This window comes from Oncorhynchus nerka, linkage group LG13 (assembly GCF_034236695.1).
Source record: "Oncorhynchus nerka isolate Pitt River linkage group LG13, Oner_Uvic_2.0, whole genome shotgun sequence".
Lineage (NCBI taxonomy): Eukaryota > Metazoa > Chordata > Actinopteri > Salmoniformes > Salmonidae > Oncorhynchus > Oncorhynchus nerka.
The window spans coordinates 64,741-92,500 of NC_088408.1; the positions used below are offsets into that span (position 1 = coordinate 64,741).

Consider the following 27,760-nt stretch of genomic DNA (forward strand, 5'->3'; position numbering starts at 1 on the left):
TATCAACACATTCACCACCAAACGGTATCAACACATTCACCACCATACGGTATCACCACATTCACCACCATACGGTATCACCACATTCACCACCATACGGTATCACCACATTCACCACCATACGGTATCACCACATTCACCACCATACGGTATCACCACATTCACCACCATACGGTATCAACACATTCACCACCATACGGTATCACCACATTCACCACCATACGGTATCACCACATTCACCACCATACGGTATCAACACCATACGGTATCACCACATTCACCACCATACGGTATCACCACATTCACCACCATACGGTATCAACACCATACGGTATCACCACATTCACCACCATACGGTATCACCACCATACGGTATCACCACATTCACCACCATACGGTATCAACACATTCACCACCATACGGTATCACCACATTCACCACCATACGGTATCACCACATTCACCACCATACGGTATCACCACATTCACCACCAAACGGTATCAACACATTCACCACCAAACGGTATCAACACATTCACCACCAAACGGTATCAACACCAAACGGTATCACCACATTCACCACCAAACGGTATCAACACCAAACGGTATCAACACATTCACCACCATACGGTATCACCACATTCACCACCAAACGGTATCACCACATTCACCACCAAACGGTATCAACACATTCACCACCAAACGGTATCAACACATTCACCACCAAACGGTATCAACACATTCACCACCATACGGTATCAACACATTCACCACCATACGGTATCAACACATTCACCACCATACGGTATCACCACCATACGGTATCACCACATTCACCACCATACGGTATCACCACATTCACCACCATACGGTATCACCACATTCACCACCATACGGTATCACCACCATACGGTATCACCACCATACGGTATCACCACATTCACCACCATACGGTATCACCACATTCACCACCATACGGTATCACCACCATACGGTATCACCACATTCACCACCATACGGTATCACCACATTCACCACCATACGGTATCACCACCATACGGTATCACCACATTCACCACCATACGGTATCAACACATTCACCACCATACGGTATCACCACATTCACCACCATACGGTATCACCACATTCACCACCATACGGTATCACCACCATACGGTATCACCACATTCACCACCATACGGTATCACCACATTCACCACCATACGGTATCAACACATTCACCACCATACGGTATCACCACATTCACCACCATACGGTATCACCACATTCACCACCAAACGGTATCAACACATTCACCACCATACGGTATCACCACATTCACCACCATACGGTATCACCACATTCACCACCATACGGTATCAACACATTCACCACCATACGGTATCACCACCATACGGTATCACCACATTCACCACCAAACGGTATCACCACATTCACCACCAAACGGTATCAACACATTCACCACCAAACGGTATCAACACATTCACCACCATACGGTATCAACACATTCACCAACATACGGTATCAACACATTCACCACCATACGGTATCACCACATTCACCACCATACGGTATCACCACATTCACCACCATACGGTATCAACACATTCACCACCATACGGTATCAACACATTCACCACCATACGGTATCACCACATTCACCACCATACGGTATCAACACATTCACCACCATACGGTATCACCACCATACGGTATCAACACATTCACCACCATACGGTATCACCACATTCACCACCATACGGTATCACCACCAAACGGCATCAACACATTCACCACCATACGGTATCACCACATTCACCACCATACGGTATCAACACATTCACCACCATACGGTATCACCACATTCACCACCATACGGTATCACCACATTCACCACCAAACGGTATCACCACATTCACCACCATACGGTATCAACACCAAACGGTATCACCACCATACGGTATCACCACATTCACCACCAAACGGTATCAACACATTCACCACCATACGGTATCACCACCATACGGTATCAACACATTCACCACCATACGGTATCAACACATTCACCACCAAACGGTATCACCACATTCACCACCATACGGTATCACCACATTCACCACCATACGGTATCACCACATTCACCACCATACGGTATCACCACATTCACCACCATACGGTATCACCACATTCACCACCAAACGGCATCAACACCAAACGGCATCAACACCAAACGGCATCAACACCAAACGGCATCAACACCAAACGGCATCAACACCAAACGGCATCAACACCAAACGGCATCAACACCAAACGGCATCAACACCAAACGGCATCAACACCAAACGGCATCAACACCAAACGGCATCAACACCAAACGGCATCAACACCAAACGGTATCAACACCAAACGGTATCAACACCAAACGGTATCAACACATTCAACACCAAACGGCATCAACACCAAACGGCATCAACACCAAACGGCATCAACACCAAACGGCATCAACACCAAACGGCATCAACACCAAACGGCATCAACACCAAACGGCATCACCACATTCACCACCAACAATACAACAATGTGTGTGTCTTACCCGTTCTACTAGTAGGGGTGTGTTGTGATTGATCCAGTCAATGAATTGTGTTGTGAGTTGTGAGATGTAGATGGCAGCATCTTTAGTTCTCTCCCAGGTCTGCTCCAGTACCGGACTCAACACACGGACACCCTCTGAGTAGTAGTAGGGAGTGTTGGTATCCAGCCAGCTACACACACGGCACAAAATGACTTCAGTCTACACAGAGAATGTCTAAAGCCTTAAAGAACACAAATGATAATGGACGTATATTTTTAAATAACTGACCGACAAATTCATTAAAGTCATTTGTAAATGCGGCCCGTGATGATGAGTAAACATGACTTCCTGGGTTAGTCAGGGGTTAGAGGTTACCTGAAGCCCTGTTGTGAGTAGAGGGTGACTTTGCTCCAGGCCTGTTGAGACACTCCCATCACCCCTGAACTGTGGAGATAGCTCGCTGTGGCTGAGTCTACACACACACACAGTCAGATTGGTTAACAGTTGCACGTGTGTGTGTGTGTGTGTGTGTGTGTGTGTGTGTGTGTGTGTGGGGTACCTGTGAAGGAGCCACGGGATCGGATGTCGTGTGTAATGAACCCGGCAGCAAACACCAGTAAAGCCATAAAGAGTCTGGACCAGGGGAAACCTCGTCCTGACATCTTCAACTGGAGACACTACAGGCAGGAGAGAGGACAGGCAGGGTAGGGGGAAGGAGGTAGGGAGGGGGTAGGGGGAAGGAGGTAGGGAGGGGGTAGGGGGAAGGAGGTAGGGAGGGGGTAGGGGGAAGCGAGGTAGGGAGGGGGAAGCGAGGTAGGGAGGGGGGAAGCGAGGTAGGGAGGGGGGAAGCGAGGTAGGGAGGGGGGGAAGCGAGGTAGGGAGGGGGGAAGCGAGGTAGGGAGGGGGAAGCGAGGTAGGGAGGGGGAAGGAGGTAGGGAGGGGGTAGGGGGAAGCAGGTAGGGAGGGAGGGGTAGGGGGAAGGAGGTAGGGAGGGGGTAGGGGGAAGGAGGTAGGGAGGGGGTAGGGGGAAGGAGGTAGGGAGGGGGTAGGGGGAAGCGAGGTAGGGAGGGGGAAGGGGAAGCGAGGTAGGGAGGGGGAAGCGAGGTAGGGAGGGGGAAGCGAGGTAGGGAGGGGGAAGCGAGGTAGGGAGGGGGAAGCGAGGTAGGGAGGGGGAAGCGAGGTATGGAGGGGGTAGCGAGGTAGGGAGGGGGAAGCGAGGTAGGGAGGGGGAAGCGAGGTAGGGAGGGGGAAGCGAGGTAGGGAGGGGGAAGCGAGGTATGGAGGGGGTAGCGAGGTAGGGAGGGGGTAGCGAGGTAGGGAGGAGGTAGGGGGAAGCGAGGCAGAAGAATTAGAAGGGGAGTGACAGTCTTATTTAAATGTTTCCTAAAAGCTTTTAGCCCTTTTTAAAGGCATTCTGAAGGTTGCTGCTTTGTGATTTCTGTTTGTAAATGAAGTGTTGTATCTCACGTGACAGAGCTTGTTACAGTCCTGTAGGTCAGCAGAGTTAGCAGTGTCTCTCAGCTCCTCATTGGTCACTCTGAATGACTGGACAGTCTCCTGCAGCCAACCGCGCAACTACCAGAAACACAATAAAGCTTTATTAACAAACTATAATGCAACACAATTTCAATAAAAACCAAGTCTTATCGCTCCACTTCCCGCAGTAGAGGACAAGCAGCCCTAAACTAGTCTGCGTACCAGTCTGTTTAGCTAACATTCCACTCCTTGTAGCCTACTTCAGGCCTTTTCTTAGCCCTGGACTAAGGTCCTATGGTGGCATTTGCCAAAGAGACTGTTTTATATTTGAAGATTAAAAAAAATACGATTCTGTTATTAATGCCTTAGAGATCAGAGGATCTGATTGGATAAACCCTCACAGCTATCCTCCATTCTGTTATTAATGCCTTAGAGATCAGAGGATCTGATTGGATAAACCCTCACAGCTATCCTCCATTCTGTTATTAATGCCTTAGAGATCAGAGGATCTGATTGGATAAACCCTCACAGCTATCCTCCATTCTGTTATTAATGCCTTAGAGATCAGAGGATCTGATTGGATAAACCCTCACAGCTATCCTCCATTCTGTTATTAATGCCTTAGAGATCAGAGGATCTGATTGGATAAACCCTCACAGCTATCCTCCATTCTGTTATTAATGCCTTAGAGATCAGAGGATCTGATTGGATAAACCCTCACAGCTATCCTCCATTCTGTTATTAATGCCTTAGAGATCAGAGGATCTGATTGGATAAACCCTCACAGCTATCCTCCATTCTGTTATTAATGCCTTAGAGATCAGAGGATCTGATTGGATAAACCCTCACAGCTATCCTCCATTCTGTTATTAATGCCTTAGAGATCAGAGGATCTGATTGGATAAACCCTCACAGCTATCCTCCAAATATTGGAACTATTTTTTCTCCATAGATCACATTGTTGTCAGGTTGCTAAGCAACCATTTGTTTGTCCAGATGAAACTAGTCCCAGTGGGAATATGATGTGATAAAGACGTCTTTTACTGGTTGAAATTTGGTCGGGACGTCATATAACCAGATCACATCCAGATTAAGAAGTATTCTTCATGACGTGTTTTTGACTTCATGAAAAAGTATATTTATTTTGGTTTATGGTTGAAATCTCATTCTCCCCTGGTCCCCTGAATGCTGTTTATCATTCTCCTCTGGTCCCCTGAATGCTGTTTATCATTGTCCTCTGGTCCCCTGGTCCTCTGGTCCCCTGAATGCTGTTTATCATTCTCCTCTGGTCCCCTGGTCCTCTGGTCCCCTGGTCCTCTGGTCCTCTGGTCCCCTGAATGCTGTTTATCATTGTCCTCTGGTCCCCTGGTCCTCTGAATGCTGTTTATCACTGTCCCCTGAATGCTGTTTATCATTGTCCTCTGGTCCCCTGAATGCTGTTTATCATTGTCCTCTGGTCCCCTGGTCCTCTGAATGCTGTTTATCATTGTCCCCTGGTCCCCTGAATGCTGTTTATCATTGTCCTCTGGTCCCCTGGTCCTCTGAATGCTGTTTATCATTGTCCCCTGGTCCCCTGAATGCTGTTTATCATTGTCCCCTGGTCCTCTGGTCCCCTGAATGCTGTTTATCATTGTCCTCTGGTCCCCTGGTCCTCTGGTCCCCTGAATGCTGTTTATCATTGTCCCCTGGTCCCCTGAATGCTGTTTATCATTCTCCTCTGGTCCCCTGGTCCCCTGAATGCTGTTTATCATTGTCCCCTGGTCCTCTGGTCCCCTGAATGCTGTTTATCATTGTCCTCTGGTCCCCTGGTCCCCTGAATGCTGTTTATCATTGTCCCCTGGTCCTCTGGTCCCCTGAATGCTGTTTATCATTGTCCTCTGGTCCCCTGGTCCCCTGAATGCTGTTTATCATTGTCCCCTGGTCCCCTGAATGCTGTTTATCATTGTCCCCTGGTCCTCTGGTCCCCTGAATGCTGTTTATCATTGTCCCCTGGTCCTCTGGTCCCCTGAATGCTGTTTATCATTGTCCCCTGGTCCCCTGAATGCTGTTTATCATTGTCCCCTGGTCCCCTGGTCCCCTGAATGCTGTTTATCATTCTCCTCTGGTCCCCTGGTCCCCTGAATGCTGTTTATCATTGTCCTCTGGTCCCCTGGTCCCCTGAATGCTGTTTATCATGCTCCCCTGAATGCTGTTTATCATTGTCCCCTGGTCCCCTGAATGCTGTTTATCATTGTCCCCTGGTCCTCTGGTCCCCTGAATGCTGTTTATCATTGTCCCCTGGTCCCCTGAATGCTGTTTATCATTGTCCCCTGGTCCCCTGAATGCTGTTTATCATTGTCCCCTGGTCCTCTGGTCCCCTGAATGCTGTTTATCATTGTCCCCTGGTCCCCTGAATGCTGTTTATCATTGTCCCCTGGTCCTCTGGTCCCCTGAATGCTGTTTATCATTGTCCCCTGGTCCCCTGAATGCTGTTTATCATTGTCCCCTGGTCCCCTGAATGCTGTTTATCATTGTCCCCTGGTCCCCTGAATGCTGTTTATCATTGTCCCCTGGTCCCCTGAATGCTGTTTATCATTGTCCTCTGGTCCCCTGAATGCTGTTTATCATTGTCCCCTGAATGCTGTTTATCATTGTCCCCTGAATGCTGTTTATCATTGTCCCCTGGTCCCCTGAATGCTGTTTATCATGCTCCTCGTCCCTGCCCAGTCCCAGCCTCATGGCCTGGCTCTTACTGGATATATAATATGCTATAGCGTTCACAATGAACTGGCTCTTACTGGATATATAATATGCTACAGCGTTCACAATGGCCTGGAGGGAAGTTTGAAAGGTGAGAGCTCCTTGTGTGATGTGATGCCATTGGCTGCTGGTAAAAATGCAATAAAACCATGTTTATGTGTATAATGACATGTATTCCATAAGACTGCCCAATGTTACAATGTTTCCAATCTTAATTAACTTACGTTTTACTATTAGTCTAATGTGATTGGAGGATAGCTCTGATGGTTAATTGAATCGGGATCAACTTCTCCGATTTCCTCTAGTTCGTTAATGATAGAATGTTGACATTTAACCACACAATGACATCACAACAATACCATGTCTGTAGTAGTAGTCAAACTGATGTAAAGGACACCACCAGCCAACTACAATTGACTGGATATGATGGTGCCGACAGTAAACTGAACGTGGCCATTGTTCCCCAAGAATTAACTTAATTTCCTCCCAGCCAATCCTGAGCCAGTACACATCATTGAGATGGGACAGAGGCAGAAACCATGGTAACATTGTACCTTGGGTGGCAGGGTGTTCCAGGACTTCAGTAGATGGTTTAACAGCAGACTAGAGACAGAGAGACAGAGATTTATTATAGCACACTACTTCAGACTGGTTGCTCCAAACATGTATTCACCTGGACTGGTGTTATATATCCAGCTGTCTCCACACCCCCAGACTCTGAGCGGTGTGTGTGTTGTACCTGGACTGGTGTTATATATCCAGCTGTCTCCACACCCCCAGACTCTGAGCGGTGTGTGTGTTGTACCTGGACTGGTGTTATATATCCAGCTGTCTCCACACCCCCAGACTCTGAGCGGTGTGTGTTGTACCTGGACTGGTGTTATATATCCAGCTGTCTCCACACCCCCAGACTCTGAGCGGTGTGTGTGTTGTACCTGGACTGGTGTTATATATCCAGCTGTCTCCACACCCCCAGACTCTGAGCGGTGTGTGTGTTGTACCTGGACTGGTGTTATATATCCAGCTGTCTCCACACCCCCAGACTCTGAGCGGTGTGTGTGTTGTACCTGGACTGGTGTTATATATCCAGCTGTCTCCACACCCCCAGACTCTGAGCGGTGTGTGTGTTGTACCTGGACTGTGGTAAGTGTTTGGTGTAGAGCTGTCTCCACACCCCCAGACTCTGAGCGGTGTGTGTGTTGTACCTGGACTGTGGTAAGTGTTTGGTGTAGAGCTGTCTCCACACCCCCAGACTCTGAGCGGTGTGTGTGTTGTACCTGGACTGTGGTAAGTGTTTGGTGTAGAGCGGTCTCCACACCCCCAGACTCTGAGCGGTGTGTGTGTTGTACCTGGACTGTGGTAAGTGTTTGGTGTAGAGCGGTCTCCACACCCCCAGACTCTGAGCGGTGTGTGTGTTGTACCTGGACTGGTGTTATATATCCAGCTGTCTCCACACCCCCAGACTCTGAGCGGTGTGTGTGTTGTACCTGGACTGTGGTAAGTGTTTGGTGTAGAGCTGTCTCCACACCCCCAGACTCTGAGCGGTGTGTGTGTTGTACCTGGACTGTGGTAAGTGTTTGGTGTAGAGCGGTCTCCACACCCCCAGACTCTGAGCGGTGTGTGTGTTGTACCTGGACTGTGGTAAGTGTTTGGTGTAGAGCTGTCTCCACACCCCCAGACTCTGAGCGGTGTGTGTGTTGTACCTGGACTGTGGTAAGTGTTTGGTGTAGAGCGGTCTCCACACCCCCAGACTCTGAGCGGTGTGTGTGTTGTACCTGGACTGGTGTTATATATCCAGCTGTCTCCACACCCCCAGACTCTGAGCGGTGTGTGTGTTGTACCTGGACTGGTGTTATATATCCAGCGGTCTCCACACCCCCAGACTCTGAGCGGTGTGTGTGTTGTACCTGGACTGGTGTTATATATCCAGCGGTCTCCCCACCCCCAGACTCTGAGCGGTGTGTGTGTTGTACCTGGACTGGTGTTATATATCCAGCTGTCTCCACACCCCCAGACTCTGAGCGGTGTGTGTGTTGTACCTGGACTGGTGTTATATATCCAGCTGTCTCCACACCCCCAGACTCTGAGGGGTGTGTGTGTTGTACCTGGACTGGTGTTATATATCCAGCTGTCTCCACACCCCCAGACTCTGAGCGGTGTGTGTGTTGTACCTGGACTGGTGTTATATATCCAGCTGTCTCCACACCCCCAGACTCTGAGCGGTGTGTGTGTTGTACCTGGACTGTGGTAAGTGTTTGGTGTAGAGCGGTCTCCACACCCCCAGACTCTGAGCGGTGTGTGTGTTGTACCTGGACTGTGGTAAGTGTTTGGTGTAGAGCTGTCTCCACACCCCCAGACTCTGATGGTCCACAGAGAGACACTCCGTCATGGAGCTCAGCAACTAGACAGAGGAGTAAGGTATTGAACATGACAACACTCTATCCATTAACCATACAAATAATCATTCAAATCATTTGTAAAACATTTGGTGTGTTTTATTTGTTGAAGACACTTTTCTAATTCCAATCAGACTGGATATATAATATGTTACATTGACCTCTCTAAACATCTGTGGCATTGTGTTGCCCTATTTGGTAGAAGTCCAAGTCCATATTTTGGCCAGAACAGATCAAAAAAGCTGAAAGAAACGACAGTCCATCATTATTTTAAGACATGAAGGTCTGGAATCTGGAAAATTTCAAGAACTTTAAGTTTCTTCATGTGCAGTCGTAAAAATCCTCAAGTGCTATGATGAAACTGGCTCTCACAGGAAAGGAAGACCCAGAGTTAACTGTCTCTCATGAGGACCGCCACAGGAAAGGAAGACCCAGAGTTCCCTCTGCTGTAGAGGATAAGGTCATTAGAGTTGCCAGCCTCAGGAATTGCAGCCCAAATAATTGCTACAGAGTTCAAACAACAGACACATCTCAACATCAACTGTTCAGACTAAATTGCTGCAAAGAAATCACTACCAAAGGAAACCAATAGTAAGAGACGTGCTTGGGCCAAGAAACACAAGCAATGGACATTAGACCAGTGGAAATCTGTCCTTTAGTCTAATGAGACCAAATTTGAGATTTTTGGTTTCAACCGCTGTGTCTGAGATGCAGAGTAGGTGAACAGATGATCTCTGCATGTTTGGTTCCCACCGTGAAGCATGGAGGAGGTGGTGTGATGGTGCTTTGCTGGTGACACTGCCAGTGATTTATTTAGAATTCAAGGCACACTTAACCAGCATGGCTACCACAGCATTCTGCAGTGATACACCATCCCATCTGGTTTGGGCTTAGTGGGACTATCATTTGTTGTTCAACAGGACAATGACCCAACACACACCTCCAGGTTGTTTAAGGGCTATTTGACCAAGAAGGAGAGTGATGGAGTGCTGCATCAGATGACTTGGCCTCCACAATCACCCAACCTCAACCCAATTGAGATCGTTTGGGATGAATTGAACTGCAGAGTGAAGGAAAAGCAGCAAACAAGTGCTCAGCATATGTGGGAACTCCTTCAAGACTGTTGGAAAAGCATTCCTCATGAAACTGGTTGACAGAATGCCAAGAGTGTGCAAAGCTGTCATCAAGGCAAAGGGTGGCTAATTTTAAGAATGATGGAGGCCACTGTTCTTCAGGACCTTCAATGCTGCAGAAATGTTTTGGAACCCGATCTGTGCCTCGACACAATCCTGTCTCGGAGCTCTACGGATAATTCCTATGACCTCAATTATTTTACCTTTATTTAACCAGGCAAGTCAGTTAACAACAAAATCTTATTTACAATGACGGCCTAGGAACAGTGGGTTAACTGCCTGTTCAGGGGCAGAACTGATTTTTACCTTGTCAACTCTGGGATTCAATCACTGGCCAAAAACTCTAACCACTAGGCTACCTGCCGCCCCAAAATGACTTGGTTTTTGTTCTGACGTGCACTGTCAACTGTGGGACCTTAGACAGGCGTGCCTTTCCAAATCATGTCCAATCAATTTAATTTACCACAGGTGGACTCCAATCAAGTTGTAGAAACCTCTCAAGGATGATCAATGGAAACAGGATGCACCTGAGATCAATTTCAAGTCTCATAGTAAAGGGTCTGAATATTTATGAAAATAAGGTGTCTTTATTTTTGAATACATTTGCAAAAAATGTCTAAAAACCTGGTTTTGCTTTGTCATTATCGGGTATTGTGTGTAGATTGATGAGGGAAAAAATGTATTTAATCCATTTTAGAATAAGGCTGTAACTTAACAAAATGTGGAAAAGGGGTCAGAATACTTCCCAGGTGCCCTGTGTATTACCTCTCTCTTCATATCTTCAGGGCAGTGGGGCGTGGCCCGGGACAGGAAGGAGGGCAGGTAGGTGTGGAGGGTCATCTCGGGCTTCGCCCCAAAAGCCAACACCTTCAGACGAGGGTACAGACGACACAGCTGCTCCTGGAGGCTACGCAGACACACACAGTCACACAATAAAACTTTTATTTTAACCGAGCCCCAACTATCACTAAACATTTGGTTTTATTTCAGTGAAATGTGAAGAGAGGTAAATTGGTATGGCGTTGCCTGGGAGACGGGTGTGAGCATAGGCGCCGGAGTAACGGAGCACATAGCAGCTGCTCACCAAAAAACAAATACTTTTGCGCCCCCACTTTTTACCAGGAAATCACCATGATCCTTTGGGAAAGTTGTCATGACTACAGACAATTGTGTCTTGATAAAACAGCTCTGCTTGGCAAGTAGACCAAATCAGACATCTCTTTCCATCAAATATGTATCCAAGTAGACCAAATCAGACATCTCTTTCCTGCAGAGACAAGTTACCTCTAAACATTTTCATGGTGACTTCAAACAACGGAGCCAAAAAGTGTCCATGTCGGAGGAAAAGCATTGCTAGAATCACTACTATTATAATAACTAGAGGAAAAGCATTGCTAGAATCACTACTATTATAATAACTAGAGGAAAAGCATTGCTAGGATCACTACTATTATCCCTCATACTTTTCATGATTGCTCTGTTTCTTCAAAATGTTTGGTCAAATACATAGCCTACTGACCTGTGGTATGTTGTTCAAAAGGTCACTATTAAAAACCACAAACAATTAACAAATAAATGGGAAATAATTGATAGTAGCCTCTAGTCCTGTAACTGCTGGCTACAGACTGGTCCCTAACGACTACTGGAGGCCTCCCAAGTGGAGCAGTGGTCTAAGAGACTACATCACTACAGACCCGGTTCCATCCCAGGCTGTATCACAGCGGTCTAAGAGACTACATCACTACAGACCCGGTTCCATCCCAGGCTGTATCACAGCGGTCTAAGAGACTACATCACTACAGACCCGGTTCCATCCCAGGCTGTATCACAGTGGTCTAAGAGACTACATCACTACAGACCCGGTTCCATCCCAGGCTGTATCACAGTGGTCTAAGAGACTACATCACTACAGACCCGGTTCCATCCCAGGCTGTATCACAGCGGTCTAAGAGACTACATCACTACAGACCCGGTTCCATCCCAGGCTGTATCACAGCGGTCTAAGAGACTACATCACTACAGACCCGGTTCCATCCCAGGCTGTATCACAGCGGTCTAAGAGACTACATCACTACAGACCCGGTTCCATCCCAGGCTGTATCACAGCGATCTAAGAGACTACAGTACTACAGACCCGGTTCCATCCCAGGCTGTATCACAGCGGTCTAAGAGACTACAGCACTACAGACCCGGTTCCATCCCAGGCTGTATCACAGCGCTCTAAGACATGCTGCAGCTGCTTTAGACTGTCTCCTATTGGTGATGATAATTTACATAGTTATTCTGCTTTAGACTGTCTCCTATTGGTGGTGATAATCTACATAGTTATTCTGCTTTAGACTGTCTCCTATTGGTGGTGATAATCTACATAGTTATTCTGCTTTAGACTGTCTCCTATTGGTGGTGATAATCTACATAGTTATTCTGCTTTAGACTGTCTCCTATTGGTGGTGATAATCTACATAGTTATTCTGCTTTAGACTGTCTCCTATTGGTGGTGATAATCTACATAGTTATTCTGCTTTAGACTGTCTCCTATTGGTGGTGATAATCTACATAGTTACGCTGCTTTAGACTGTCTCCTATTGGTGGTGATAATCTACATAGTTATTCTACTTTAGACTGTCTCCTATTGGTGGTGATAATCTACATAGTTACGCTGCTTTAGACTGTCTCCTATTGGTGGTGATAATCTACATAGTTATTCTGCTTTAGACTGTCTCCTATTGGTGGTGATAATCTAGTTATTCTGCTTTAGACTGTCTCCTATTGGTGGTGATAATCTACATAGTTATTCTGCTTTAGACTGTCTCCTATTGGTGGTGATAATCTACATAGTTATTCTGCTTTAGACTGTCTCCTATTGGTGGTGATAATCTACATAGTTATTCTGCTTTAGACTGTCTCCTATTGGTGGTGATAATCTAGTTATTCTGCTTTAGACTGTCTCCTATTGGTGGTGATAATCTACATAGTTACGCTGCTTTAGACTGTCTCCTATTGGTGGTGATAATCTACATAGTTATTCTGCTTTAGACTGTCTCCTATTGGTGGTGATAATCTACATAGTTATTCTGCTTTAGACTGTCTCCTATTGGTGGTGATAATCTACATAGTTAGACTGTCTCCTATTGGTGGTGATAATCTACATAGTTATTCTGCTTTAGACTGTCTCCTATTGGTGGTGATAATCTACATAGTTATTCTGCTTTAGACTGTCTCCTATTGGTGGTGATAATCTACATAGTTAGACTGTCTCCTATTGGTGGTGATAATTTACATAGTTATTCTGCTTTAGACTGTCTCCTATTGGTGGTGATAATCTACATAGTTATTCTGCTTTAGACTGTCTCCTATTGGTGGTGATAATCTACATAGTTATTCTGCTTTAGACTGTCTCCTATTGGTGGTGATAATTTACAGTTATTCTGCTTTAGACTGTCTCCTATTGGTGGTGATAATCTACATAGTTATTCTGCTTTAGACTGTCTCCTATTGGTGGTGATAATCTACATAGTTATTCTGCTTTAGACTGTCTCCTATTGGTGGTGATAATCTACATAGTTATTCTGCTTTAGACTGTCTCCTAGGGGCATTCAGACAGTCAGGCATCTATGTGTGTGTGTTACCTGGGTGACAGGGCATTCAGACAGTCAGGCGTCTTGTGTGCGTTACCTTGGTGACAGGGCATTCAGACAGTCAAGCGTCTTGTGTGTGTGTTACCTGGGTGACAGGGCTTTCAGACAGTCAGGCATCTATGTGTGTGTGTTACCTGGGTGACAGGGCATTCAGACAGTCAGGCGTCTTGTGTGCGTTACCTTGGTGACAGGGCATTCTTTGGCATGTAGGCGAAGTCCAGCAGAGGGAAGAAGTCTTTAGGTCCCATGACCCCAAAACCTTTAGTCAGGTTAACATGGAGGCTGGAGAACACAAAATCAGCATTTTACAAAAACAAAGTACAGTGTAATATTGAAGTTCAACCCAGCCACACCTCCAACTGTCCCCTCCAGGTAGGGTAGGGGTTAGAGGTCAGGTATATACAGCAGCAGTCTCTCCAGGCAGGGTAGGGGTTAGAGGTCAGGTATATACAGCAGCAGTCTCTCCAGGCAGGGTAGGGGTTAGAGGTCAGGTATATACAGCAGCAGTCTCTCCAGGCAGGGTAGGGGTTAGAGGTCAGGTATTTACAGTAGCAGTCTCTCCAGGCAGGGTAGGGGTTAGAGGTCAGGTATTTACAGTAGCAGTCTCTCCAGGTAGGGTAGGGGTTAGAGGTCAAGTATTTACAGTAGCAGTCTCTCCAGGTAGGGTAGGGGTTAGAGGTCAGGTACTTACAGCAGTAGTCTCCCCAGGTAGGGTAGGGGTTAGAGGTCAGGTACTTACAGCAGTAGTCTCCCCAGGTAGGGTAGGGGTTAGAGGTCAGGTACTTACAGCAGCAGTCTCTCCAGGTAGGGTAGGGGTTAAGGTCAGGTACTTACAGCAGTAGTCTTTCCAAGTATGCGATGGCGTAGGACGACAGGGCCTTCACCCCCAGGACTGGCAGCATGATACCCAGCCATACTGCAACACACACAGTTAATCCTTAAGGTGAGAAGATTGTTGCCTACAGCTCAGCGTTCAAACACCATAGTGCCTTTATAGCTCATCATTAAGCTAAGGACTCTGGGACTAAACACATTCCTCTGAAACTGGATCCCGGACACCCTGACGGGCCACCCCCAGGTGGTAAGGGTAGGCAACACCACATCCGCCACACTGATCCTCAACACTGAGGCCCCTCAGGGGTGCGTGCTCAGTCCCCTTCTGTACTCCCTGTTCACACATGACTCCAACGCCATCATTAAGTTTGTGACTACAACAGTGGTAGGCCTGATCACCGACAACGATTTGACAGCCTATAGGGAGGTTGTCACTGCCAGGACAACAACTTCTCCCTCAATGTGAGCAAGACAAAGGAGCTGATTGTGGACTAAAGGTAAAGGAGGGCTGAACAGGCCATCATTAACATCAACGGGAATGAAGTGGAGCAGGATGAGAGTTTCAAGTTCCTTGGTGTCCACATCATAAACAAACTATCATGGTCCAAACACACCAAGACAGTCATGAAGAGGGCACGACAAAACCTATCCCCCTCAGGATCCTCAAAAAGTTCTACAGCTGCACCATCGAGAGCATCCTGACCAGTTGCATAATTTATTGTATTTAACTAGGCAAGTCAGTTAAGAACAAATTATTATTATTTACAATGACTGCCTACCCCAGCCAAACCCTAACGACGCTGGGCCAATTGTGCGCCGCCCTATGGGACTCCCAATCACAGCCGATTGTCATACACCCTGGAATCGAACCAGGGTCTGTAGTGACGCCTCTAACATTGCGATGCAGTGCCTTAGACCGCAGGGCCACTCGGGATCCCCATCACTGCCAGGTATGGCAACACTTCGACATCTGAAAGTAAGGGTAAGGGGAAAGGGGGGGATGCCTAGTCAGTTGTACAACTGAATTAAGTTGAGGGCAATGTGTCTTCCGCATTTAACCCAACCCCTCAGAATCCGAGTTGCGGGGGGCTGCCTTAAATCGACATTCATGTCTTCGGCACCCGGGGAACAGCGAGTTAACTTCCTTGCTCAGGGGCAGAATGACTTTAATCTTGTCAGCTCGGGGATTCGATCCAGCAACCTTTCACGGTTACTGGCCCAACGCTAACCACTAGGCTACCTGCAGAGAGTACTGCGTACAACCCAGTACGTCACTGGGGCCAAACTTCCCGACATCCAGGACAAGGCAGTTTCAGAGGAAGGCTCCAAAAATTGGGGGGGGGGTGTGTTGTTCCTACCCTCACCATCTGGGGGCGGCCTGTCAGGAAGTCCAGGATCCAGTTGCAGAGGTATGTGTTTAGTCCCAGGATCCTTAGCTTAGTGATGAGCTTTGAGGGCACTATGGTGTTGAACGCTGAGCTGTAGTCAATGAATAGCAATCTCACATAGGTGTTAGTTTTGTCCAGGTGGGAAAGGGCAGTGAGAAATGCGATTGACATTGCGTCATCTGTGGATTGGTTGGGGCGGAATTCGAATTTGGAATGGGTCTTGGGTTTCCGACATGGCCATTCCAAGATGGCGTAGCAGTCGGACGTGTGTTTTGTCTTGTCCCGTCCTGTATAGTGTAAATATAGTTTTTCCTCGTTTTTTTCTGTATATATTTCGTACATATTTTAATCTCACTTTCCAACTACAGGCTGAATATACTCTCCTGCAACCCGCATCACCCAATGTGGTACGGATCTGCTTTTTCTATACTTTAGAATCGGAAGTCTCATCAGAAGCTAGCCAGCTAACTAGCTACTAGCTAGTAGCTAGCCACTGCTAGCGGTCTTCAACGCTAACTAGGACACCAGCGCGACATCTACCCAAAGCATATCAGACTGCTTTTTCTCTACCACATCTCCGGATTCCTACCGCAAGCTCTGAACCTTTATACCGGATCATCGTAAATAGCTAGCTGCAATCCGAGTGGCTACTCCTGGCTAACGTCTCTGTCCCAGAGCAAGCACCAGTTAGCCTGGAGCTAGCCTCGAGCTAAGCCCATCTCCCGACTAGCCGAAGAGGTCCAAAAATACCTAATTTGCCAATTGGCCTGGACCCTCTACTGCCGACACGGAGCCCCGCCGATCCATCACGACTGGTCCGCCGACATAATCGTCCGAGGGGGTTTCAACAGGCTTTTCCGCTGCGACATCGCCAAAGATCCATCTGCTGGCCAAGGCCCGCGAGCATTCTGAATCGCTGTATCTCCAGCTCACCGCATGAAGAGGAATAAACAGACTCACCCCATCGCGACGTCCCCCAAAGGTTAACTCTCTAGCCCTCGCTATCTCCCTGCTTGCTAATTCGGCCTGCTAACGGCTAGCTTGTCAAGCTCCGGTCCGCTAATTGCTACCTTGTCTAGCTCGGGCCTACGAACTGTTAGCTTGTTAGCACAGGCCTGCTAACCGTCTGAACCACCGCGTCCCAATCACTCTCTGACCCCATTTACTTTCTATCTCTTTTTGATTTTTAATTTGTTTATACCTTCCGGAAACCTGCCTCACCCAATGTGATACGGAATCGCTATTACTTTTACTCTTATTTTTATGACACACTCAAGAACCTCCAGACGCTAACCAGCTAACTAGCTACAAGCTAGTTAGTCATTGTTAGTTTTTTAAAAACCTGGATAACACTCGCCAGCCCAGCCCCCCCTGCCCATCCACCCTGCCCATCCACCGCTGCCCCCCTGGACACTGATCTCTTGGCTACATAGCTGACGCACGCTGGACTGTCCATTAATCACGGTACTCCTTTCTGCTTGTTTGTCTTACCTGTCGGCCCCGTTGCCTAGTCAACGCCATTTTACCTGCTGTTTGTTGTGCTAGCGGATTAGCCTCGCCTACTGTTTTTAGCTAGCTTTCCAAATTCAACACCTGTGATTACTGTATGCCTCGCTGTATGTCTCTCTCAGATGTCAATATGCCTTGTATACTGTTGTTCAGGTTAGTTATCATTGTTTTAGTTCACAATGGAGCCCCTAGACCCACTCTGCATACCCCTGTTACCTCCTTTGTCCCACCTCCCACACATGCGGTGACCTCACCCATTACAACCAGCATGTCCAGAGATACAACCTCTCTCATCATCACCCAGTGCCTGGGCCTACCTCCGCTGTACCCGCACCCCACCATACCCCTGTCTGCGCATTATGCCCTGAATATATTCTACCATGCCCAGAAACCTGCTCCTCTTATCCTCTGCCCCCAACGCTCTAGGCGACCAGTTTTGATAGCCTTTAGCCGCACCCTCATACTACTCCTTCTCTGTTCCGCGGGTGATGTGGAGGTAAACCCAGGCCCTGCATGTCCCCAGGTACCCTCATTTGTTGACTTCTGTGATCGAAAAAGCCTTGGTTTTATGCATGTCAACATCAGAAGCCTCCTCCCTAAGTTTGTTTTACTCACTGCTTTAGCACACTCTGCTAACCCTGATGTCCTTGCCGTGTCTGAATCCTGGCTCAGGAAGGCCACCAAAAATTCAGAGATTTCCATACCCAACTATAACATCTTCCTTCAAGATAGAACTACCAAAGGGGGCGGAGTTGCAGTCTACTGCAGAGATAGCCTGCAAAGTAATGTCATACTTTCCAGGTCCATACCCAAACAGTTCGAACTACTAATTTTGAAAATTACCCTCTCCAGAAATAACTGTTGCCGCCTGCTACCGACCACCCTCAGCTCCCAGCTGTGCCCTGGACACCATTTGTGAATTGATCGCCCCCCATCTAGCTTCAGAGTTTGTTCTGTTAGGTGACCTAAACTGGGATATGCTTAACACCCCGGCAGTCCTACAATGTAAGCTAGATGCCCTCAATCTCACTCAAATCATCAAGGAACCCACCAGGTACAACCCTAACTCTGTAAACAAGGGCACCCTCATAGACGTCATCCTGACCAACTGGCCCTCCAAATACACTTCCGCTGTCTTCAACCAGGATCTCAGCGATCACTGCCTCATTGCCTGTATCCGCCACGGAGCCGCAGTCAAACGACCACCCCTCATCACTGTCAAACGCTCCCTAAAACACTTCTGTGAGCAGGCCTTTCTAATCAACCTGGCCCGGGTATCCTGGAAGGACATTGACCTCATCCCGTCAGTTGAGGATGCCTGGTCATTCTTTAAAAGTAACTTCCTCACCATTTTAGATAAGCATGCTCCGTTCAAAAAATGCAGAACCAAGAACAGATACAGCCCTTGGTTCACTCCAGACCTGACTGCCCTCGACCAGCACAAAAACATCCTGTGGCGGACTGCAATAGCATCGAATAGCCCCGTGATATGCAACTGTTCAGGGAAGTCAGGAACCAATACACGCAGTCAGTCAGGAAAGCTAAGGCCAGCTTCTTCAGGCAGAAGTTTGCATCCTGTAGCTCCAACTCCAAAAAGTTCTGGGACACTGTGAAGTCCATGGAGAACAAGAGCACCTCCTCCCAGCTGCCCACTGCACTGAGGCTAGGTAACACGGTCTCCACCGATAAATCCACGATTATCGAAAGCTTCAATAAGCACTTCTCAACGGCTGGCCATGCCTTCCGCCTGGCTACTCCAACCTCGGCCAACAGCTCCGCCCCCCCGCAGCTCCTCGCCCAAGCCTCTCCAGGTTCTCCTTTACCCAAATCCAGATAGCAGATGTTCTGAAAGAGCTGCAAAACCTAGACCCGTACAAATCAGCTGGGCTTGACAATCTGGACCCTCTATTTCTGAAACTATCTGCCGCCATTGTCGCAACCCCTATTACCAGCCTGTTCAACCTCTCTTTCATATCGTCTGAGATCCCCAAGGATTGGAAAGCTGCCGCAGTCACCCCCCTCTTCAAAGGGGGAGACACCCTGGACCCAAACTGCTATAGACCTATATCCATCCTGCCCTGCCTATCTAAGGTCTTCGAAAGCCAAGTCAACAAACAGGTCACTGACCATCTCGAATCCCACCGTACCTTCTCCGCTGTGCAATCTGGTTTCCGAGCCGGTCTCGGGTGCACCTCAGCCACGCTCAAGGTACTCCTTCACTCACGCCGCCAAGCTTACCCTAGTAAAACTGACTATCCTACCGATCCTCGATTTCGGCGATGTCATCTACAAAATGGCTTCCAACACTCTACTCAGCAAACTGGATGCAGTCTATCACAGTGCCATCCGTTTTGTCACCAAAGCACCTTATACCACCCACCACTGCGACTTGTATGCTCTAGTCGGCTGGCCCTCGCTACATATTCGTCGCCAGACCCACTGGCTACAGGTCATCTACAAGTCCATGCTAGGTAAAGCTCCGCCTTATCTCAGTTCACTGGTCACGATGGCAACACCCATCTGTAGCACACGCTCCAGCAGGTGTATCTCACTGATCATCCCTAAAGCCAACACCTCATTTGGCCGCCTTTCGTTCCAGTACTCTGCTGCCTGTGACTGGAACGAACTGCAAAAATCGCTGAAGTTGGAGACTTTTATCTCCCTCACCAACTTCAAACATCAGCTATCCGAGCAGCTAACCGATCGCTGCAGCTGTACATAGTCTATTGGTAAATAGCCCACCCATTTTCACCTACCTCATTCCCATACTGTTTTTATACTGTTTTTTTTATTTATTTATTTACTTTTCTGCTCTTTTGCACACCAATATCTCTACCTGTACATGACCATCTGATCATTTATCACCCTAGTGTTAATCTGCAAAATTGTAATTATTACTACCTCCTCATGCCTTTTGCACACATTGTATATAGACTGCCCATTTTTTTTCTACTGTGTTATTGACTTGTTAATTGTTTACTCCATGTGTAACTCTGTTGTCTGTTCACACTGCTATGCTTTATCTTGGCCAGGTCGCAGTTGCAAATGAGAACCTGTTCTCAACTAGCCTACCTGGTTAAATAAAGGTGTTCTCGACTGGCCTACCTGGTTAAATAAAGGTGTTCTCAACTAGCCTACCTGGTTAAATAAAGGTGTTCTCAACTGGCCTACCTGGTTAAATAAAGGTGTTCTCAACTGGCCTACCTGGTTAAATAAAGGTGTTCTCAACTAGACTACCTGGTTAAATAAAGGTGTTCTCAACTAGACTACCTGGTTAAATAAAGGTGTTCTCAACTAGCCTACCTGGTTAAATAAAGGTGTTCTCAACTAGACTACCTGGTTAAATAAAGGTGTTCTCAACTAGCCTACCTGGTTAAATAAAGGTGTTCTCAACTAGACTACCTGGTTAAATAAAGGTGTTCTCAACTAGACTACCTGGTTAAATAAAGGTGTTCTCAACTAGACTACCTGGTTAAATAAAGGTGTTCTCAACTAGACTACCTGGTTAAATAAAGGTGTTCTCAACTAGACTACCTGGTTAAATAAAGGTGTTCTCAACTAGACTACCTGGTTAAATAAAGGTGTTCTCAACTAGACTACCTGGTTAAATAAAGGTGTTCTCAACTAGACTACCTGGTTAAATAAAGGTGTTCTCAACTAGACTACCTGGTTAAATAAAGGTGTTCTCAACTAGACTACCTGGTTAAATAAAGGTGTTCTCAACTGGCCTACCTGGTTAAATAAAGGTGTTCTCAACTAGACTACCTGGTTAAATAAAGGTGTTCTCAACTAGACTACCTGGTTAAATAAAGGTGTTCTCAACTGGCCTACCTGGTTAAATAAAGGTGTTCTCAACTAGCCTACCTGGTTAAATAAAGGTGTTCTCAACTGGCCTACCTGGTTAAATAAAGGTGAAATAAAATAAAATTTAAAAAATGGTGTTGATGTGAGCCATGACCAGCCTTTCAAAGCACTTCATGGCTACAGACGTGAGTGCTACGGGGCGGTAGTCATTTAGGCAGGTTACCTTCGCTTCCTTGGGCACAGGGACTATGGTGGTCTGTTTGAAACATGTAGGTATTACAGACTCGGTCAGGGAGAGGTTGAAAATGTCAGTGAAGACACTTGCCAGTTGGTCCGCGCATGCTCTGAGTGCACTTCCTGGTAATCCGTAGGGCCCTGCGGCTTTGTGAATGTTGACCTGTTTAAAAAAGGTCTTGCTCACACCAGCTATGGAGAGAGTGATCACAGTCGTCCGGAACAGCTGGTGCTCTCATGCATGCTTTAGTGTTGCTTGTCTCGAAGACATTGAGCTCATCTGGTAGGCTCGCTTCACTGGGCAGCTCACGGCTGGGTTTCCCTTTGTAGGCCGTAGTATTTTTCAAGCCCTGCCACATCCGACGAGCGTCAGAGCCGCTTTGCTTGTTTGATGGTTGATTGGTTCATCGGAGGACATTTATTATAAACGTACCGTCAGATTTGCCAAATGGAAGGCGAGCTTTATGTGTCTCTGTGTGTGGAGTAAAGGTGGTCTGGAGTTGTGTATGTGTCTCTGTGTGGAGTAAAGGTGGTCTAGAGTTGTGTATGTCTCTGTGTGTGGAGTAAAGGTGGTCTAGAGTTGTGTATGTCTCTGTGTGTGGAGTAAAGGTGGTCTGGAGTTGTGTATGTCTCTGTGTGTGGAGTAGTGGTCTAGAGCTTTATGTGTCTCTGTGTGTGGAGTAAAGGTGGTCTAGAGTTGTGTATGTGTCTCTGTGTGGAGTAAAGGTGGTCTGGAGTTGTGTATGTGTCTCTGTGTGGAGTAAAGGTGGTCTGGAGTTGTGTATGTGTCTCTGTGTGTGGAGTAAAGGTGGTCTGGAGTTGTGTATGTGTCTCTGTGTGGAGTAAAGGTGGTCTGGAGTTGTGTATGTCTCTCTGTGTGGTGTCTCTGTGTGTGTAAAGGTGGTCTGGAGTTGTGTATGTCTCTGTGTGTGGAGTAAAGGTGGTCTAGAGTTGTGTATGTGTCTCTGTGTGTGGAGTAAAGGTGGTCTGGAGTTGTGTATGTGTCTGTGTGTGGAGTAAAGGTGGTCTAGAGTTGTGTATGTGTCTCTGTGTGTGGAGTAAAGGTGGTCTAGAGCTTTATGTGTCTCTGTGTGTGGAGTAAAGGTGGTCTAGAGTTGTGTATGTGTCTCTGTGTGTGGAGTAAAGGTGGTCTAGAGTTGTGTATGTGTCTCTGTGTGTGGAGTAAAGGTGGTCTAGAGTTGTGTATGTCTCTGTGTGTGGAGTAAAGGTGGTCTAGAGTTGTGTATGTCTCTGTGTGTGGAGTAAAGGTGGTCTAGAGTTGTGTATGTGTCTCTGTGTGGAGTAAAGGTGGTCTAGAGTTGTGTATGTCTCTGTGTGTGGAGTAAAGGTGGTCTAGAGTTGTGTATGTCTCTGTGTGTGGAGTAAAGGTGGTCTAGAGTTGTGTATGTGTCTCTGTGTGGAGTAAAGGTGGTCTAGAGCTTTATGTGTCTCTGTGTGGAGTAAAGGTGGTCTAGAGTTGTGTATGTGTCTCTGTGTGGAGTAAAGGTGGTCTAGAGTTGTGTATGTGTCTCTGTGTGTGGAGTAAAGGTGGTCTAGAGTTGTGTATATGTCTCTGTGTGGAGTAAAGGTGGTCTAGAGTTGTGTATGTGTCTCTGTGTGGAGTAAAGGTGGTCTAGAGTTGTGTATGTGTCTCTGTGTGTGGAGTAAAGGTGGTCTAGAGTTGTGTATGTCTCTGTGTGTGGAGTAAAGTTGGTCTAGAGTTGTGTATGTCTCTGTGTGTGGAGTAAAGGTGGTCTAGAGTTGTGTATGTGTCTCTGTGTGGAGTAAAGGTGGTCTAGAGTTGTGTATGTGTCTCTGTGTGTGGAGTAAAGGTGGTCTAGAGTTGTGTATGTGTCTCTGTGTGGAGTAAAGGTGGTCTGGAGTTGTGTATGTGTCTGTGTGTGGAGTAAAGGTGGTCTAGAGTTGTGTATGTGTCTCTGTGTGTGGAGTAAAGGTGGTCTAGAGCTTTATGTGTCTCTGTGTGTGGAGTAAAGGTGGTCTAGAGTGGTGTATGTGTCTCTGTGTGTGGAGTAAAGGTGGTCTAGTGTTGTGTATGTCTCTGTGTGTGGAGTAAAGGTGGTCTAGTGTTGTGTATGTGTCTCTGTGTGGAGTAAAGGTGGTCTAGAGTTGTGTATGTGTCTCTGTGTGGAGTAAAGGTGGTCTAGAGTGGTGTATGTGTCTCTGTGTGGAGTAAAGGTGGTCTAGAGTTGTGTATGTGTCTCTGTGTGTGGAGTAAAGGTGGTCTAGAGTTGTGTATGTGTCTCTGTGTGTGGAGTAAAGGTGGTCTAGAGTTGTGTATGTCTCTGTGTGTGGAGTAAAGGTGGTCTAGAGTTGTGTATGTGTCTCTGTGTGGAGTAAAGGTGGTCTAGAGTTGTGTGTGTGTCTGTGTGGAGTAAAGGTGGTCTAGAGTTGTGTATGTGTCTCTCTGTGTGGAGTAAAGGTGGTCTAGAGTTGTGTATGTGTCTCTGTGTGTGGAGTAAAGGTGGTCTAGAGTTGTGTATGTCTCTGTGTGTGGAGTAAAGGTGGTCTAGAGTTGTGTGTGTCTCTGTGTGTGGAGTAAAGGTGGTCTAGAGTTGTGTATGTCTCTGTGTGTGGAGTAAAGGTGGTCTAGAGTTGTGTATGTCTCTGTGTGTGGAGTAAAGGTGGTCTAGAGTTGTGTATGTCTCTGTGTGTGGAGTAAAGGTGGTCTAGAGTTGTGTATGTCTCTGTGTGGAGTAAAGGTGGTCTAGAGTTGTGTATGTGTCTCTGTGTGGAGTAAAGGTGGTCTAGAGCTTTATGTGTCTCTGTGTGGAGTAAAGGTGGTCTAGAGTTGTGTATGTCTCTGTGTGGAGTTAAGGTGGTCTGGAGGTTTGTATGTGTCTCTGTGTGTGGAGTAAAGGTGGTCTAGAGTTGTGTGTGTCTCTGTGTGTGGAGTAAAGGTGGTCTAGAGTTGTGTATGTGTCTGTGTGGAGTAAAGGTGGTCTAGAGTTGTGTATGTGTCTCTGTGTGGAGTAAAGGTGGTCTGGAGTTGTGTATGTCTCTCTGTGTGGAGTAAAGGTGGTCTGGAGTTGTGTATGTGTCTCTGTGTGTGGAGTAAAGGTGGTCTGGAGCTTTATGTGTCTCTGTGTGTGGAGTAAAGGTGGTCTGGAGTTGTGTATGTCTCTGTGTGTGGAGTAAAGGTGGTCTAGAGTTGTGTGTGTCTCTGTGTGTGGAGTAAAGGTGGTCTAGAGTTGTGTATGTGTCTCTGTATGTGGAGTAAAGGTGGTCTAGAGTTGTGTATGTGTCTCTGTGTGTGGAGTAAAGGTGGTCTAGAGTTGTGTATGTCTCTGTGTGTGGAGTAAAGGTGGTCTGGAGCTTTATGTGTCTCTGTGTGTGGAGTAAAGGTGGTCTAGAGTTGTGTATGTGTCTGTGTGTGGAGTAAAGGTGGTCTGGAGTTGTGTATGTGTCTCTGTGTGTGGAGTCAAGGTGGTCTAGAGTTGTGTGTGTGTCTGTGTGTGGAGTAAAGGTGGTCTGGAGTTGTGTATGTGTCTCTGTGTGTGGAGTAAAGGTGGTCTAGAGTTGTGTGTGTGTCTGTGTGTGGAGTAAAGGTGGTCTGGAGTTGTGTATGTGTCTCTGTGTGTGGAGTCAAGGTGGTCTGGAGCTTTATGTGTCTCTGTGTGTGGAGTAAAGGTGGTCTAGAGCTTTATGTGTCTCTGTGTGGAGTAAAGGTGGTCTAGAGCTTTATGTGTCTCTGTGTGTGGAGTAAAGATGGTCTAGAGCTTTATGTGTCTCTGTGTGTGGAGTAAAGGTGGTCTGGAGTTGTGTATGTCTCTGTGTGTGGAGTCAAGGTGGTCTGGAGTTGTGTATGTGTCTCTGTGTGTGGAGTCAAGGTGGTCTGGAGTTGTGTATGTGTCTCTGTGTGGAGTAAAGGTGGTCTGGAGTTGTGTATGTGTCTCTGTGTGGAGTAAAGGTGGTCTGGAGTTGTGTATGTCTCTGTGTGTGGAGTCAAGGTGGTCTGGAGTTGTGTATGTCTCTGTGTGTGGAGTAAAGGTGGTCTAGAGTTGTGTATGTGTCTCTGTGTGTGAAGTAGTGGTCTAGAGCTTTATGTGTCTCTGTGTGTGGAGTAAAGGTGGTCTAGAGTCGTGTATGTGTCTGTGTGTGGAGTAAAGGTGGTCTAGAGTTGTGTATGTGTCTGTGTGTGGAGTAAAGGTGGTCTAGAGTTGTGTGTGTCTCTGTGTGTGGAGTAAAGGTGGTCTAGAGTTGTGTGTGTCTCTGTGTGTGGAGTAAAGGTGGTCTGGAGTTGTGTATGTCTCTGTGTGTGGAGTAAAGGTGGTCTAGAGTTGTGTATGTGTCTCTGTGTGTGGAGTAAAGGTGGTCTAGAGTTGTGTATGTGTCTCTGTGTGTGGAGTAAAGGTGGTCTAGAGTTGTGTATGTCTCTGTGTGTGGAGTAAAGCTGGTCTAGAGTTGTGTATGTGTCTGTGTGTGGAGTAAATGTGGTCTAGAGTTGTGTATGTCTCTGTGTGTGGAGTAAAGGTGGTCTAGAGTTGTGTGTGTCTCTGTGTGTGGAGTAAATGTGGTCTAGAGTTGTGTATGTCTCTGTGTGTGGAGTCAAGGTGGTCTAGAGTTGTGTATGTCTCTCTGTGTGGAGTAAAGGTGGTCTAGAGTTGTGTATGTCTCTCTGTGTGTGGAGTAAAGGTGGTCTAGAGTTGTGTATGTCTCTGTGTGTGGAGTAAAGGTGGTCTAGAGTTGTGTATGTGTCTCTGTGTGTGGAGTAAAGGTGGTCTAGAGTTGTGTATGTCTCTGTGTGTGGAGTAAAGGTGGTCTAGAGTTGTGTATGTGTCTCTGTGTGTGGAGTAAAGGTGGTCTGGAGTTGTGTACGTCTCTGTGTGTGGAGTAAAGGTGGTCTAGAGTTGTGTATGTGTCTCTGTGTGTGGAGTAAAGGTGGTCTAGAGTTGTGTATGTGTCTCTGTGTGTGGAGTAAAGGTGGTCTGGAGTTGTGTATGTCTCTGTGTGTGGAGTAAAGGTGGTCTAGAGTTGTGTATGTGTCTCTGTGTGTGGAGTAAAGGTGGTCTGGAGTTGTGTATGTCTCTGTGTGTGGAGTAAAGGTGGTCTAGAGTTGTGTATGTCTCTGTGTGTGGAGTAAAGGTGGTCTAGAGTTGTGTATGTGTCTGTGTGTGGAGTAAAGGTGGTCTAGAGTTGTGTATGTCTCTGTATGTGGAGTAAAGGTGGTCTAGAGTTGTTTGTCTCCTCTGGTTGCACGTGACACGTTGGTAGAAATGAGGTAAAACGGATTTAAGTTTGGCCGTATTAAAGTCTGGCTTCTGGAAGAGCATTTTCTTGTTTGCTTATGTCCTTATAAGGCTGGTTGAGTGCAGTCAGATTGCCAGCATCCGTTTGTGGTTGTAAATAGACGGCTATGAATAATATAGATGACATATCTTGCTTCTACACCTGCATTGCTTGCTGTTTGGGGTTTTAGTCTGGGTTTCTGTACAGCACTTTTGAGATATCAGCGGATGTACGAAGGGCTATATAAATAAATTTGATTTGATTTGATATCCCTTGGTAGATTGTGTGGTCTACAGCTTATCATGAGGTACTCTACCTCAGGCGAGCAATACCTCGAGACTTCTTTAATATTAGACATCGCACACCAGCAGTTATTGACAAATAGATACACCCCTCACTCATCTGACCAGACGTAGCTGCTCTGTCCTGCCGATGCACGGAGAAGCCAGCCAGCCAGCTCTAGATTATCCGTGTCATCGTTCAGCCAAGTCTTGGTGCAACATAAAATATTACTGTTTAATGTCCCGTTGGTAGTGAAGTCTTAAATCATAGATCATCCGGTTTATTCTCCAACAGCTGCATGTTGTCCAATAATACAGACGGTGGTTAATTCTTACAAGGCACCGCGACCTCCTCCCCCCTTTACGCTGTTTTGGGCCTTCTCTTGACAAAGCAGTATATCCTTTGCGTCGGACTCATTAAAGAAAAGTCCAGTTTGACGTGAGTAATCCAGAAGCTCTTTTCGGTCATAAGAGACAGTAGCAGCAACA

General features: G+C 46.9%; 1 protein-coding gene across 3 annotated transcripts in view; it reads right to left on the minus strand.

Moving 5' to 3' along the window:
- tmem214 (transmembrane protein 214) overlaps window positions 1–27,760 on the minus strand; it is a 90,936-nt gene that overhangs the window by 14,761 nt on the left and 48,415 nt on the right. For all 3 annotated transcript variants that reach the window (XR_010465493.1, XR_010465492.1, XM_065026105.1), the window contains exons 7-15: window positions 14,809–14,890; window positions 14,155–14,256; window positions 11,102–11,243; window positions 9,117–9,208; window positions 7,362–7,410; window positions 4,060–4,167; window positions 3,152–3,269; window positions 2,968–3,064; window positions 2,614–2,782 (exon numbers count right to left, since the gene is read on the minus strand). Coding sequence is in view for 1 of the 3 variants with exons in the window: in XM_065026105.1 (XP_064882177.1) it covers window positions 2,614–2,782; window positions 2,968–3,064; window positions 3,152–3,269; window positions 4,060–4,167; window positions 7,362–7,410; window positions 9,117–9,208; window positions 11,102–11,243; window positions 14,155–14,256; window positions 14,809–14,890 (959 nt within the window). In the remaining 2 variants the exon portion in view is untranslated. The remainder of the gene's footprint in view (window positions 1–2,613; window positions 2,783–2,967; window positions 3,065–3,151; window positions 3,270–4,059; window positions 4,168–7,361; window positions 7,411–9,116; window positions 9,209–11,101; window positions 11,244–14,154; window positions 14,257–14,808; window positions 14,891–27,760) is intronic.